Source organism: Mustelus asterias, chromosome 19 (assembly GCF_964213995.1).
Source record: "Mustelus asterias chromosome 19, sMusAst1.hap1.1, whole genome shotgun sequence".
Classification (NCBI taxonomy): Eukaryota; Metazoa; Chordata; class Chondrichthyes; order Carcharhiniformes; family Triakidae; genus Mustelus; species Mustelus asterias.
The window spans coordinates 28,866,709-28,883,823 of NC_135819.1; the positions used below are offsets into that span (position 1 = coordinate 28,866,709).

The following is a 17,115-nucleotide window of genomic DNA, read 5'->3' on the forward strand; positions in this document are numbered from 1 at the left end:
ATATTGTCGCTTAAATGGCTCTTTAGACTTTAATGTACCAAATTTTGGACAGGAAATTGGGTAACCTGTGGCCAGTGGGACAGTGCCACCTTTCAGCTGAAGGCTATGCATGAGTCCTTATGGCTTGAGTAAATGTTCATCTTAACCTGTGGGAAGTATCTGATTACACTCTGCCTCTGTGATGGACAATTTTTGACGTGGAGGAATTTTTTATTTATTACCCATAGCACTTTGACCTATATTGAAGCACTGACATGTTGTGCCACACATTTCCTGCTTGTGGAAGTTTAAGTTATGATTTTTAAAACTTCCATGATTGTTATCCATGCTCAGTTTCTTTTGTATATCTTGCAGGTTAACAAATTGGATGTTTGTCATGCATCTTATAGAATGGTAACACGTGAAATCAATGGATAAATGCAAGCATGTAGGGCGGCTTCGGCTTGCCCAGGACCATTCAATCCTAAACCCACAAAAGTGGCATTGTTTGGACTGCAATACTACAGAGTCAATGTGGGCATGTCTCAGCTGTTCACATGTTGCTTGTGGACGATACAATGAAGAACATGCACTAAAACATTTTCAGGAAAGTAAGCACCCCGTGGCCTTGGAAGTAAATGAATTGTATGTATTTTGTTACGTTTGTGATGACTATGTGCTGAATGACAATGCAACAGGTGATCTGAAATTGTTGCGGAGCACATTAAGTGCAATCAAGAGCCAGAACTATGACTGCACAACTCGAAGTGGTAGGACATTACGGTCAATGGCAGCAAGTGATGACTCGGACCTTTCTCGGGGATGTGCACAAGCGCAACTGCGTAATGAAGATCGGATGTTCACGGCACTTTGGCATCGGCGCAAATTGCTCATGTCTAAAGTCTTCCAGTCTTGGTTTGCACTGACATGCAGTGGCAAGCTGAGACTTGAAGAAGAACGATTAAAGGAAGAGGCTGAAATGAAAAGGGAAGAAGCCAGAAAAAGACGACAAGAGCTAAAACGGCGGCAGCATGCCGAGTTGCTGAGTGCACCACCCCGAAAGAGTTCCCGCATAAATGAACCCCCTAAAATTAGCGACACATCAACTCTACAAACAGCAGCAAAGTATCCAGCAGTAATAGCTGGCCTTACCTCAAGCACAGTCAGATTGAAAAAAATTGGTGATTCGCCTATTAAACGGCGACCAACCGTCACACCTGGTGTGACAGGACTGCGAAACCTGGGAAATACCTGCTATATGAACTCCGTTCTACAAGTGCTAAGTCACTTGCAAATATTTTGTGAGTGTTTCTTGCATTTTGATTTAAGTCAAATCCAAGAACTGCTGACTAGTACGGCGAATGGGAAAACTCAGTCCTCCAGCCACCAATATTTGGTTAGTGACATTAATTCAAGTACAGGTACATCCTTGATAGATGAGAAAAATGGGTCAAGACGGCCCAGTCTGTCTAAAGGATTAAGTGGGGGAGCATCTAGGAGCAGCAACAGGGAGCTAATTCAACTAAAGGAGCCAAGCTCAAAGCATATATCTCTGTGTCATGAACTCCACACCCTTTTTCTGGTCATGTGGTCTGGCAAGTGGGCACTGGTATCTCCCTTTGCTATGCTACACTGTGTATGGCGACTCATCCCAACATTCCGTGGGTATGCCCAGCAGGATGCTCAAGAATTCCTCTGTGAGCTGTTGGATAAAGTACAGCAAGAGTTGGAAACTACAAGAACAATGTGTACAGCCCCTGTCCCCATATCACAGCGCAAACTAATCAAGAGAATTCTGAGTGTGATTAACACCATTTTCCATGGACAGCTACTCAGCCAGGTAACAGTCATGTTGCTTCTCAAACCTTTAATGTGACATTCTTTGATTATTTAATTGTCAAAAGATGGTTTGTTCTAGTTAAAATCTTGCATTTCAGCTCTACAATAAAGATAATGTTTTGGTAAACTTTTTCTTTGTCCTAGTTCAACAACGAAAGGTTGTACAAAGAAATAGCCCTGAAGAACTTTACGTGAGATCTTGCTGAGCATGTACAACCTCATGATGTTCACCATTTGTCATTTATGTTGGGCAGGTTGAGACAATGTTAAGTGTTTACATAAAATCAAAGTCTCAAGCAGCTCAGGACTGACTCGCTCAGTATCAGGAACTGCTGAGACCTGGAAAATCCCTGGTTTAATCCCTTGTCCATGCTGAATTTGGCTGGCTCAGATGTTTGTTTCTGTTGTGCTTGTGTCAGTCAGGGTTGTGCTCTCTTTTCTCCCACTCCATTAGGAGCTGTCATGTGGCCTTTTTTTGAAAGGGCAGCGATTGTGATTTCCCCCACCCACCCATGCCAAATAACCTGCAGAACCTTCCAATTGTGACTTCTGCATGATGCAGCTTTTGAAATGAAATTGGTGAAGCATTCGGGGGGAAATGTGAAAGCTTGAGGGAAAAGGACCTCCATTGATAGCTCTCTGAGAGCTAGGACAAGCCTGATTAGCTGAATGATTTCCTTTTCTATTGTAAAATTGATTTGGTGCCTTGTGACCTCTTGAGTTATATGCTAGTATATGACACCAACCAGGAACCATAGCAGAACATTGGGAGGGAGCACCACAGAACATATTTGTCTCCGAGTTCACTTCGTATTACTTGTGACTTGCCCTCAATTATATCTCTGTCCTCTGGTGTCTTTTGGCTACATTCTTGCAACTCCAACATTCATTCATCTTGTCCGTGGGGCCAGTCAATATAAATTATTTTAAAAAATCATCTTCTGATATGGGGCAGCTCACATCCAGAAATTGACTCTCTCACTGGAAATTGAGAAGTGCCTAATGTGCACTCTCAGATAGCAGATTGAAATCCTGGGTTTTATATTTGTAATCTGGAGTTAATCAACATGAGCACCAATGTTGTGGGGTATAGGACATATCCCTTTTAGCACAATCCATTTTAAGATTGTGCATAACGTAGTCAGATGCAGGTTCGAATTTTTTTCTGACTGTCCATCAGAACTGCACATTCTTTACTATACAATACTTTTCACTGTATACTAATACACATGACAATAAATCAAATCATATGACAAGCTCTTCATTCCAGGGATCATTCTTGTGAACCTCCTCTGGACCTTCCTTAGATATGGGGCCCAAAACTGCTCTCAGTCCTCTAAATGGGGTCTGATCAGAGCCTTGTACAGTCTCAGAAGTACATCCCTGCTCTTGTATTCTAGCCCTCTCAACATGAATGCTAACATTGTGTTTGTCTTCCCAACTGCTGACTGAACCTGCATGTTAACCTTAAGAGAATCTTGAACAATGACTCCCAAGTCCCTTTGTGTTTATAATTTCCTAAGCATTTCCCCATTTAGAAAATAGTCTATGCCTGATGTTAAACTTGGTATTGCAAGGTTTGTTTTTTTGTGAACAGCAGTGTACCAGTTGTAATCCTCCAGACCTTTGGCATTGTCCCGTATATACAAAGAATTGAATGTGTGGCCAATATCGCCATAATTTCCACCCTAACATCCCTCAGCACCGTGGGGTGCATCCCATCCAGACTGACACTTGAAGTACCACCAACCTTTCTAGTTCCTCTTTACCTCTGAGTCATAGAGGCTATTTGACCCATTAAATCCATGTCAGTTCTCTGAAGAACAACCCAGTCAGTCCCATTCTCAAGCTCTAACCCCATAGCTTTGCAAGTTTATTTCCTTAAGTTTCCATCCATTTTTCCTTTTGAAATTGATCACCTCTGCTTCCATCACTCATGCAGTGAGTTTTAGGTCATTGCCACACACTGTATTTAAAATTCTTCTCACGTTTCGGTCCCAAATAATGGGAATAGTTTTTCTTAACTGATCATAGTCTTCTACATTTCTATCAGATATCCCCTCAACCTCCTTTCTTGTTCTCCTGGGGTGATTGTCTGTAAATCTGTAATAACCTTAAAATGCTCACTTACCTTCATTGGTAATTTAGGATTAATATTCCACTAAAGCACTAAGAAGTGACATGCTGTATCACTGACTACCAAGTTCTACTCTCTTTTATTCCCAGTTTAATTTTCACCTCCTCTGCACATAACTGATTTTAATTTGAAAAAGCGACTCTTCATTCGCTGTTTTATCTGCATTGTCTTTTCCCATTATGATTCTGAGGCACTAGGGGTCTACAAAGAGATCCCAGGGATTTGAAGTTATCTAATTTCTGTAGTTTTCTGACCCATTCCTGATAGTTTGCTAATGTTTTCTGGAATGTAGCCCTGTTTTCTTTTTGATTAGCTGGTATTGTCTGGAAATTAGGGTGGGGTGAGGTTCCCAAGTATCCACATTTTCAGGGAATCCTTATTGGAAAATTTGAAATCCATGAACTTGTGTAAGTTGGTATGCTTCCAAACTTAGTTGCCTTAAAGCACTTAAGGAATCTCAGTGATAAATTGTATGGTTTTTTTTGGCTGTCAGAAATTAGTGTAGCAGATTAGCATGAGAAACTATCAGAAGCTGTATATGGAACCATGACTGATATTTATATGAAGCCTTTTTTAAATGTGTCTCCTGTTCCAAGTGTAAAATTGTGCTTGTTGTATGATGCTTGTTTATAGATTGGTTTACGTGGGATTTTAAAATTCTGCAAGAAGTCTCAACATCAGGTTAAAGTCCAACAGGTTTATTTGGAATCACGAGCTTTCGGAGTGCTGCTCCTTCATCAGGTTCATCCACTCACCAGATGAAAGAGCAGCACTCCAAAAGTTTCTGATTCCAAATAAACCTGTTGGACTTCAAGCTAGTGTTATGAGACTTGCTGTGCCCACCCCAGTCCAATGCTGGCATCTCCAGCTCGTGTTTAAAATGCTGAGTGTTAAGGTTGCATGTCATTTAGTTCTGGTTGTAGTTCAAGCCACAAGCTTGTAAAATGGAGGTTAAACCAAGAAGAATGGTGAATGTAAATGTGACATTTTTTATAATGAAATCTGGATCCAGTTTTGAAATGTTTATGCTGCTGTAGAATGAGCATTGGTGATATTTTATGCCATGTCAGCTCCCTCCGTTTTAAAGTTGTAAATGGTGAGTCTTGGTCAAAGAATTTAGTAAAGTGCCTGTGAACTCGAGCAGTGCAGCAACCTTTAAAGAAAAATTGATGATTAAACATTTAATTTTCAGCCATTCTCTTAGGATATTCTCAACTTAACATTCCAAACAAGCCTCCCCAACTTCCTTCCTGTTCCAATCATGAAGGAGGTGCTGGAAGTCTTAAAGCGCATCAAGTTAGATAAATCCTCGGGACCTGATGAAGTGTATCCCAGAACGTTGCGGGAGGCTAGGGAGGAAATTGCAGATCCCCTAGCAGAGATATTTGAATCATCGATAGTCATGGGTGAGGTGCCTGAAGATTGGAGGGTGGCAAATGTTGTGCCTTTGTTTAAAAAGGGCTGCAAGGAAAAGCCTGGGAACTACAGGCTGGTGAACCTCAGTGGGTAAGTAGTTAGGTATTTTGAGATGCAGGATCTACAGGCATTTAGAGACGCAAGGACTGATTAGGGACAGTCAGCATGGCTTTGAGTGGAAAATCATGTCTCTCAAATTTGATTGAGTTTTTTTGAAGGGGTAACCAAGAAGGTAGATGAGGGCAGTGCAGTTGATGTTGTCTACATGGACTTTAGCAAGGCCTTTGACAAGGTACCGCATGGTAGGTTGTTGCATAAGGTTAAACCTCACGGGATCTAGGGTGAAGTAGCCAAATGGATACAAAATTGGCTTGATGACAGAAGATAGAGGGTGGTTGTAGAGAGTTGTTTTTCAAACTGGAGCCCTGTGACCAGTGGTGTGCCTTGGGGATAGTTGCTGGGTCCACTGTTTGTCATTTATATTAATGATTTGGATGAGAATCCAGTACGCATGGTTAGTAAGTTTGCAGATGACACCAAGATTGGTGGCATAGTGGACAGTGAAGAAGGATTGCATTGGGATCTTGATCAATTGGGCCAATGGGCTGACAAATGGCAGATGGAGTTTAATTTAGATAAATACAAGGTGATGCATTTTGGTAGATTGAACCAGGGCAGGACTTACTCAGTTAATGGTAGGGCATTGGGGAGAGTTGTAGAACAAAGAGATCTAGGGGTACATGTTCATAGCTTCTTGAAAGGGGAGTCACAGGTGGACAGAGTGGTTAAGAAGGCATTCGGCATGCTTGGTTTCATTGGTTAGAACATTGAATACAGGAGTTGGGATGTCTTGTTGAAGTTGTACAAGACATTGGTAAGGCCACTCTTGGAATACTGTGTACAGTTCTGGTCACCCCATTATAGAAAGGATATTATTAAACTCGAAAGAGTGCAGAAAAGATTTACTTGGATGCTACAGGGACTTGATGGTTTGAGTTATAAGGAGAAGCTGGATAGACTGGGACTTGTTTCTCTGGAGTGTAGGAGGTAGAGGGGTGATTTTGTAGAGGTCTATAAAATAATGAGGGGCATAGATCAGCTAGATAGCCAATATTTTTTCCCAAAGATAGGAGAGTCCAAAAGTAGAGGGCATAGGTTTAAGGTGAGAGGGGAGAGATACAAAAGTGTCCAGAGGGGCAATTTTTTCAGAGGGTGTTGAGTGTCTGGAACAAGCTGCCAGAGGTAGTGGTAGAGGCAGGTACAATTTTGTCTTTTAAAAAGCGTTTAGACAGTTATATAGGTATAGAGGGATATGGGCCAAATGCGGGCAATTGAGACTGGCTTAGTGGTTTTAAAAAAAGGGCAGCATGGACAAATTGGGCCGAAGGGCCTGTAAACCTCTATGGCTCTATGACTCATATCTATCTCCTTTTGCTCCCCTCTTTTCATTTGTCCCATCTGCTGTTTGTTCCACCCACTGCTGAACTCCTAGATGTTTGCTTTCCCTTCTGCTCACTGTGCATTTAGTATAGTAAATGGTTCCTCTTGCTCCACAACTATACCCATTCCTTAAAAACTCAGTCATCACACCTTACCTGAATAAAACTCTACTTCTCCCCTCACTAGCCCTAATCCTCATCCTTATCAACATAGTTTGATCCATCTTGCAACACTGATTTCTATTGTCAGGTATTTGCCTGACATCTAACCTTGAATGAGCTGTCAATTCCGCCAGCTAAGTATTGGGAAAATCAAAGTCATTGTCTTTGGCCGTCACCCCAAATACATACACAATTGTATTTCCATCTATGGCCATCTCCTTGGGCTGAAAGGAACTTTGACATCCTGTTCTTCCCAAGCTGAGCTTCTGTTCCTATATCCTCCCCATTGAAGGAGGGTCTACTTTCACATGCCTCTGTCTATCTCAATTAATTATATATAGAAGCCTTGGTAAGTCCCATGTCATCTCCAGGCTTGATTAACTTCAGTATTTGTTAGCCAGCCTCTGTTCCCCAACTGCCATTATGAAATTAGCCCATCCAAAACTCTTATCTACGTTCTATACTGCACTAAGTACCTTTCATCCTCACTGACTTGCATTGACTCCTGCTCCCGCACAATGTCAAATTTGAAAGTTTCACATCTGTATTTAAACCTCTCCAGAGATCTCACATTCCTTCTCTCTGCTACTGCTCGCTGTCCTTCGAATTATCTGCTGCCCTGACTGTCCACTGCATCTTTTCCCGTCACCTTTGGCAGCTATTCTATCATATCTTGGTCCCACTTTCTGGAATTTCTTCCCTGAGCCCTTTGGCGTCTCCACTTTCCTTTCCTCCTCTCATAACTGTTTTTGATATGATTGGTTCATGCCTCTGAAATACCTTTGAGACACTATGTTAAATGTGTTATTTAAATGCAAGCTTAAATTCTGAACCAATGCACACTTGTATCCAAAAAGAAAAGGGGACATTTTTGGTTTCAGACTAGTTTGCAGGATCATTGCTTATTCCCAGGACTAGTTAAGGCACTTGTTTTAGAATTCTTTCAGACTTTTACATCAGAAAATCATTATCTCTGTTTATTCCTCTGGGTGAGTTTGCACAAGATCGCGACAAGTTTGTAATTTTCTGCATGTGTACAGTAAATGATTGCGCTCTCACTCAGACATCCCATGACAGATGTTGGGCTATTTTCAAATCTACAGAGATGGCAAATGCCAGTAGGTCATTCATTCAGAGCATTTTAGTTTAGCAATGTTTTACATCGAGTTATTTGTGAAGTATAATCACTGTTGTTTCTAATGTTCGTTTTCCCCCTGGTTTTGTGTGACCTATTCACTCAAGTGCGCAAATACTTTAAATGTTTTATGGGTTCCTGCACACGCGGTAACTTAAAGGGATCAGTTTGTGCTTGGCCACAGGGCCACACGGGTTAGAGAGAACAGCCTTACTGACTCTGGAGTTAACTTGTCCTACATTACAACCATGACTATGCTTCAAAAGAACTTCATTGGCTGCAAAATGCATGTAAGGCACTATAATAATGCAAGTCTTGTTCCTTGGTAGATTCTAGTAATATTTTTACATCTGTAAGCAGCCTAAGCTGAAATCCAGGGAATACTGACTGATCATTTGTTCAATAACAGTACTCGGGAGTATATTGGTTCAGGGGTAGATGGGTGGGAAGAGTCTTATGTGAAATATCAAGACCAGCATAGGCCAGCTGGACCAAATGCCAGTTTCTACTCTCTGGCACTCTAAATGTAAACACAGTAAGAAGTTTAACAACACCAGGTTAAAGTCCAACAGGTTTATTTGGTAGCAAAAGCCACACAAGCTTTCGGAGCTCCAAGCCCCTTCAGGTGAGTGGGAATTCTGTTCCCGAACAGGGCATATAAAGACACAGACTCGATTTATATGAATAATGGTTGGAATGCGAATACTTACAGCTAATCAAGTCTTTAAGATACAAACAACGTGAGTGGAGAGAGCATCAAGACAGGCTAAAAAGATGTGTATTGTCTCCAGACAAGACAGTCAGTGAAACTCTGCAGGTCCAGGCAAGCTGTGGGGGTTACAAATAGTGTGACATGAACCCAATATCCCGGTGAGACCGTCCTCGTGTGTGCAGAACTAGGCTATCAGTTTCTGCTCAGCGACTCTGTGCCGTCGTGTGTCGTGAAGGCTGCCTTGGAGAACGCTTACCCGAATATCAGAGGCCGAATGCCCGTGACCGCTGAAGTGCTCCCCAACAGGAAGAGAACAGTCTTGCCTGGTGATTGTCGAGCAGTGTTCATTCATCCGTTGTCGCAGCGTCTGCATAGTTTCCCCAATGTACCATGCCTCGGGACATCCTTTCCTGCAGCGTATCAGGTAGACAACGTTGGCCGAGTTGCAAGAGTATGTAGCGTGTACCTGGTGGATGGTGTTCTCACGTGAGATTATTGCATTCGTGTCGATGATCCGGCACGTCTTGCAGAGGTTGCTGTGGCAGGGTTGTGTGGTGTCGTGGTCACTGTTCTCCTGAAGGTTGGGTAGTTTGCTGCCGACAGTGGTCTGTTTGAGGTTGTGCGGTTGTTTGAAGGCAAGAAGTGGGGGTGTGGGGATGGCCTTGGCGAGATGTTCGTCTTCATCGATGACACGTTGAAGGCTCCGGAGGAGATGCCGTAGCTTCTCCGCTCCGGGGAAGTACTGGACGACGAAGGGTACTCTGTCCACTGTGTCCCGTGTTTGTCTTCTGAGGAGGTCGGTGTGGTTTTTCGCTGTGGCGCGTTGGAACTGTTGATCGATGAGTCGAGCGCCATATCCTGTTCTTATGAGGGCATCTTTCAGTGTCTGGAGGTGTCTGTTGCGATCCTCCTCATCTGAGCAGATCCTGTGTATACGGAGGGCTTGTCCGTAGGGGATGGCTTCTTTAATGTGTTTAGGGTGGAAGTTTCACCAGCTTCTCCAGCTTCCACCCTAAACACGTTAAAGAAGCCATCCCCTACGGACAAGCCCTCCGTATACACAGGATCTGCTCGGATGAGGAGGATCGCAACAGACACCTCCAGACGCTGAAAGATGCCCTCATAAGAACAGGATATAGCGCTCAACTCATTGATCAACAGTTCCAACGCGCCACAGTGAAAAACCGCACCGACCTCAGAAGACAAACAAGGGACACAGTGGACAGAGTACCCTTCGTCGTCCAGTACTTGCCTGGAGCGGAGAAGCTACGGCATCTCCTCCGGAGCCTTCAACATGTCATTGATGAAGACGAACATCTCGCCAAGGCCATCCCCACACCCCCACCTTTTGCCTTCAAACAACCGCACAACCTCAAACAGACCATTGTTCGCAGCAAACTACCCAGCCTTCAGGAGAACAGTGACCACGACACCACACAACCCTGCCACAGCAACCTCTGCAAGACGTGCCGGATCATCGACACAGATGCCATCACCTCATGTGAGAACACCATCCACCAGGTACACGGTACATACTCTTGCAACTCGGCCAACGTTGTCTACCTGATACGCTGCAGGAAAGGATGTCCCGAGGCATGGTACATTGGGGAAACTATGCAGACGCTGCAACAACGGATGAATGAACACCGCTCGACAATCACCAGGCAAGACTGTTCTCTTCCTGTTGGGGAGCACTTCAGCGGTCACGGGCATTCGGCCTCTGATATTCGGGTAAGCGTTCTCCAAGACGGCCTTCACGACACACGACGGCGCAGAGTCGCTGAGCGGAAACTGATAGCCAAGTTTTCCACACACGAGGACGGTCTCAACCGGGATATTGGGTTCATGTCACACTATTTGTAATCCCCACAGCCTGCCTGGACCTGCAGAGTTTCACTGGCTGTCTTGTCTGGAGACAATACACATCTTTTTAGCCTGTCTTGATGCTCTCTCCACTCACGTTGTTTGTATCTTAAAGACTTGATTAGCTGTAAGTATTCACATTCCAACCATTATTCATGTAAATTGAGTCTGTGTCTTTATATGCCCTGTTTGTGAACAGAATTCCCACTCACCTGAAGAAGGGGCTTGGGGCTCCGAAAGCTTGTGTGGCTTTTGCTACCAAATAAACCTGTTGGACTTTAACCTGGTGTTGTTAAACTTCTTACTGTGTTCACCCCAGTCCAACGCTGGCATCTCCACATCACTCAATGTAATGCATATTCCATTTGTGCACTTTTCAGCTGACCTTACGAGAAAGTCATCAACAAGAACATGCTTTTGTTTGCTTTGTTCTTTGTGTTCTCCCTCTGCTCCCCGTCAAAATAAGACTGACCACACTAAGTGAAGTTCTTGTCCTCGAGCTATCTGAACCAAGATCAAGTCACTTGACACCACTAAAAGAATGTACCTGGGACCCATTAAAGGCATTTTATTCTGTAACATAGTGCAGTATCCATCCTGACAATTAGAGTACAATGCTGGAAATGCCTCCATGGAACACCTATATTTTTATATTTGAATCCTTGTCACTGGAGCCAGTCGTGGCCACTTGAGACCATTTTGGTATACACAGACTGGTTCTTCATTCATGTCCTGTTTGCATACAAGCCCTGAATCATTGAATCCCTACAGTGGAGAAGGAGACAATTTGGCATCAATCCTCTGACAGAACATCTTACCCAGGATCACCCTATACATTTTCTTCACTAATCTCCTAACCTACACATCTTAGGGCACCTAGGGACAATTTAGCATGGCCAATCCACCTAACCTGCACATCTTTAGACTGTGGGAGGAAACTGGAGCACCCGGAGGAATCCCATGCAGACTCCATACTGGTGCTGTGAGGCAGCAGTGCTAACTATTGTGCCACAGTGCCACTCTAAATTATTATATTTTCGTTATCACTGAGCAACTTTTATTAAAGTAACATTTCTAAGTAACAGTTTCTGACTTTGACATTGAGATGGTTTTGTGCCAGCTTGCTCAGTCATGACTTTTGCATGACCATGCAAGCAGACAACAGACTGAGTTTGAATAGCTCAGTACCACACCATACAGTGCATTGCCTGGACAGACAAGCTCATCTTTATACCTAATCTTATTTCTCATCACTGGTCAACTTCCTGCTCCAGGAAAATGGCCACCAACTGACAATATAAAGCAGCAAAATGTTGCACCGCCAACTCTGCTTGCTGATACCCCATCTGTTTAGACTGGGGTTGTTCTCCTTAGAGCCAAGAAGGCGGAGGGAAAGACCTGATTGAGGTGTGCAAAATTATGAAGAATATGGATGGGAAGAAACTTTTCCCCTTAGTAGAGGGGTCAATAACCAGAGGGCATAGACTTGAGGCAAGGGGCAGGAGATTTCGGGGGGGGGCGGGGGGGGGGGGAGAGATTTGGAGAAAAATGTTTTCGCCCAGAGGCTGGTGAGAATCTGGAACTCTCTGCCTGAAAGGGTGATAGAGGCAGGAACCCTCTTGACATTTGAGAAGTGTTTAGATGAGCATTTGAAACGCACAGCTTACAAGGACCAAATGCTGGAAAGTTGGGGGTTTGGTCGACATGATGGATTGAAGGGCCTCTGTGCTGTAAAGCTCTGACTCTGACCTACTCCTATTTCTTGTGTTCTTATTTTGTTCCATGACTATCTTCATTTGGGTGGTATACTGTGAAATAGCTGAATGTAGCAGATCAATATCACTGAGGGGCAAGGAGATAGTGTCAGTATGAGTATTGTGGCAACTAATACTCAGTATTTTACTTAGTCAGTGTTTGGCTCTCTATCAAGATTGACTTAACTTTATCTTTACAGGAAACCCATGCAAAGTCCTCCCTTCATAATTAATCTTCAAAAAATGTTTTACTGTTTGCGAGCAAGAAGACAGCAACAGCTAAACAACTTTGAAGATCCATGGTTCCATGTTTGCGGTCTAATAGACTGAGGCAGTCACTTAATTTGCGGATTCCAGGGAAAACTGTATTGGATTGTTGAGTGGCTTCTGTTCAAGCTGCTGACATTGATACAAGAGTGGGCACTAGCTCACTCTATAGTCACCCTCAGCTAGGGTCTGCACTGAGGTTTCTGGCTTCAATTGTGATGTCCATGATAAGAATCTCTTTATAAGTCCCAAGTAGCTGAAAAATGTCCGGAATTATTCTTTGGGTCCAGGAATAGTATGCTGCTGGAGGATGTGTGATAAATGGCAATATTCCTTGAACCCTGGGATTTTGATGACTGCTTCTAACAGAGTTAATTTGTACCCATGCAGTTATTGCTTCAATTATTTAATTGGTCATTTATTCTAACCACTTCAAAACACTTAGATAGAATCCTCACAGTGCAGAAGGAGGCCATTCAGCCCATTGAGTCTGCACCGACTACAATCCCATCCAGCCTCCATCCCCATGCACCTACACTAGCTAGTCCCCCTGACACCAAGGGGCAATTGAGGATGGCCAATCCACCTAACCCGCACATCTTTGGAGGCTTCACTCCACTTGATCACGATAGCTGCTGTGCTTTTAAATATTTACTCCATGCTAAAGTTACAAAGCTAATGCTCAGAGTGGGCCGGGCAGATGCAAATCCATTCCTTGCTTGCTCCAAAAACCAAGTTCAGAATCCAATTCAAGGTCCCCTCAAGAGAAAAACAAGATCCAAGCTGACAAGATAAGGCATTGCACCCCATCTTGGGCTTTATCTGACACTTGGCTAAAAGGCTGAGAAGTGTTCTACTGAAGAAAATGTTTACAAATTAGCACACGTTGAGGTCAATTCCTGTTCCATCATCAGCTGTGTTTCAGATTACTTAGTTTTCGGTAGATAGCCACGTGCTGGTAGTTCCCAGATGTTAGATGCCAACAGGAAATGATTGCTTTGCAAAGTTCTGAAGTTTGGGTGTGGCAGTGTGATGGCGGAAGTATAAATGGGAAATGGTTTGTTCTTGCTCTCTTTCGTTGTTAGCAATAAATCAAATGATCTGTGAAAGGATTGTACCGTTTCATGCACAGTGCATTTATTCTACCTCTGAGGTATAGTTTTGTTCTCTTAGCATCAAGTATAAGAGTCCTGGGCTAGAGGTGATTCTTAAGCTGTATACTGCACAGATTCCTCCCCAAAATATATCTTTCAGATTTGATATCTGAACCCTTGGATGACGTGTCTGGATTCTTTCTAATTTGTGTGATCCCTCATAAATCATGTGGCACACTCCAGTGGTAAGATGGTATTATCTGTTACTGAGATTCTCTATGTAAGTCAAATGATTGGTGTTCAATTATAAAAGCTTTTGGAAAGCTGTAAGAAATGTTCTCATTTATGTGACATATGAGATGTGCACATAGACCATTTTTATTAGCCCCTTCCCGTGGCACTGCTTGGGTGAGTGAGTCTGAGGATATTACTTTATACAGAGTGCGACCATAGGCACTGCCAAGCTTAGGGCAGCATTGCTACAGCAAAAGCTTTGCTTTCCTGCCAACCAAAATGTGATTTTTTTTTTGTGTCTGCAGTAATCTGGGGTTGCCTGTCTGAGATGAACAGTAAACTTCTTGTGCTACTAATGGATACACTGGAAATGATAAAAGATACTTCTCTCCTTCCTGATCTCTGACTGATGGCATGGCATGCTTTGACAGTTCACATTTCCTCAGGCCAAAAACACATTAAACAGAAGGCAAGGACAAGTTACCTAATCTCTCTCTCAGTCTTAGACTTTGAGGCTTTCCTGTGTCTAGTGATACATAGGCGATGTATGCTTATGTCTGCTTCCAAGGCTAGTTGTTCCTATAGTTTGAGGGTGCCATCCTGTATCAAATGTGGTTGTCATGATGTGGAGATGTTTTGCTGTAGAGCTGGTGTATGAGGTGGTTGAGAGTGAGAGAGGATATGGTTCACCAGGAGGTTCTCCTTAGCACTGGCCATTGATGTATGAGAAGAATTTATGAGAAGGCTGACAATCAACCTGTTTAGCCACATTATGAACACACCTTCTGTGGCTGGCAAGTCCTGGAGTGGGACTCAAACCCAGAGATTTTACTCCAGAGGCAGAGATGACGGTTTCTCTCTTCCCCACTTCACCACATGCTTAAATTTCCCAATGTATCACTAAACCTTTGGGCACAGACCTGAAAAGTTAACTTACTCTCTACACAGATGCTGCCAAACCTGTTGAGAATTTCCAAAATGTTCTGCTGTGTCAGATTTTTGATATCTGCAGCGTTTTGCCTTTGTATTCTTCAAACTGTTGCTTGCTCCATATCATGACTATGCTCAAAGACTATGGAAATTCCGTGACTAATTGTGAGAGAGTAATGAATAATTAGCACGGTTTATTTGCTACTGACTGAAAATAAAGCTATTGTCTGTAGCTGCATCACTTTGAAACAAATCTTACAATGGTGGCATAGTGATACTGGATTTGTAATCCATACAAATCATCACAAGTTCAAGGCCCATCAAGGAGCTGGTAGAATTTAACTTCGTTTAATTAAAAATCAGGAGCTAAAACGCCAGTCTCAGTAACGCGAGATTCAATAATAATTGTGAAACTACTGGATTGACACGATTATAAATGTCCTTTGGGGAAGGAAATCTGCCACCCTTGCCTGGTCTGGCCTACATGTGACTCCAGACCCACAGCACTGTACTCTGAAATGGCCTAACAGACCAGGGATGCTCACATTCCACAAATAAATCAAAAATACATTTTTTTTGAGGTACAAATACTCAGACATTTTGTAATGTGGGTTTCAATTTGATTTATCATTGTCACACATGTATTAACATACAGTGAAAAGTATTCTTGCGTGCTATACAGACAAAACATACAGTTCACAGAGAAGGAAAGGAGAGAGTGCAGAATGTAGTGTTACAGTCATAGCTAGGATGTAGAGAAAGATCAACTTAATGCAAGGTAAGTCCATTCAAAAGTCTGACAGCAGCAGGGAAGAAGCTGTTCCTGAGTCGGTTGGTATGTGACCTCAGACTTTTGTATCTTTTTCCAGAAGGGAGAAGGTGGAAGAGAGAATGTCCGGGGTGCGTGGGGTCCTTAATTATGCTGGCTACTTTGGGAAGTGTAGACAGAGTCAATGGATGGGAGGCTGGTTTGCGTGATGGATTGGGCTACATTCACAACCTTTTGTAGTTCCTTGTGGTCTTGGGCAGAGCAGGAGCCATACCAAGCTATGATGCAACCAGAAAGAATGCTTTCTATGATGCATCTGTAAAAGCTGACATGCCAAATTTCCTTAGTCTTCTGAGAATGTAGAGGCGTTGGTGGGTTTTCTTAACTATAGTGTCAGTTTGGGGGACCAGGACAGGTTGTTGGTGATCTGGACACCTAAACACTTGAAGCTCTTGACCCTTTCTACTTTTGTCCTCATTGATGTAGACAGGGACATGTTCTCCTTTATGCTTCCTGAAGTCAATGACAGTCTCTTTTCATTTTGTTGACATTGAGGGAGAGATTATTGTTGCCGCACGAGTTCACCAGATTCTCTCTCATTCCTGTACTCTGCCTCGCCATTGTTTGAGATCCAACCCATTACGGTGGTGTCGTCAACAAACTTGAAAATCGGATTGGAGGGGAATTTGGCCACACAGTCATAAATGTATAAGGAGTATAGTAGGGGGGCTAAGAACACAGCCTTGTGGGACACCGGTGTTGAGGATGATCGTGAAGGAGGTGTTGTTGCCTATCCTTACTGATTGTGGTCTGTGAGTTAAGAAGTTCAGGATCCAGTCAGAGGGAGGTGCCGAGGCCCAGGCCATGGAGTTTGGAGATGAGTTTCGTGGGAATAATAGTGTTGAAGACTGAACTGTAGTCAATAAATAGAAGTCTGACATAGGTATCCTTGTTATCTAGGTGTTCTAGGGTTTAGTGCAGGGCCAGGGAAATGGCATCTGCTGTGGACCTGCTGTGACGGTAGGTGAACTGTAGTGGATCCACGTAGTCCGGGAGACTGGAATTGATTCGTGGCAGCCTAAGGAGCAGTTAAACTGACCTCGTACTTCAATGTTCCCTCATTAATCCATCAAGCTTCTGAGCCTGTTTGCTTTTGAATTCAAAGGCCACACACTCGTGTGTCATGTTATAGCACCTCCATCATTAGAAAACAGCTTATCATCCAACTTGAGCAGTCTTGCAGGCCAACAATCACAATTGCTGCAGTGCAAAATGAGGCCATTCAGCACACCAAGTCTACACTAGCTCTAAATCAGCAATTCACCCAGGCCTTCTCCATGTAACCCTGCATATTCTTTTTTTTTTCAATGGGTAACACAGTGGCA

The 17,115-nt window shown here is 43.3% G+C and overlaps 1 protein-coding gene across 2 annotated transcripts in view; it reads left to right on the forward strand.

Moving 5' to 3' along the window:
* The window catches only part of usp44 (ubiquitin specific peptidase 44), a 49,862-nt gene that overhangs the window by 13,479 nt on the left and 19,268 nt on the right, over window positions 1–17,115 (forward strand). For both annotated transcript variants that reach the window (XM_078235232.1, XM_078235233.1), the window contains one exon: window positions 355–1,819. In XM_078235232.1, coding sequence (XP_078091358.1) covers window positions 410–1,819 — 1,410 coding nt within the window. In that variant the 5' untranslated portion in view covers window positions 355–409. The remainder of the gene's footprint in view (window positions 1–354; window positions 1,820–17,115) is intronic.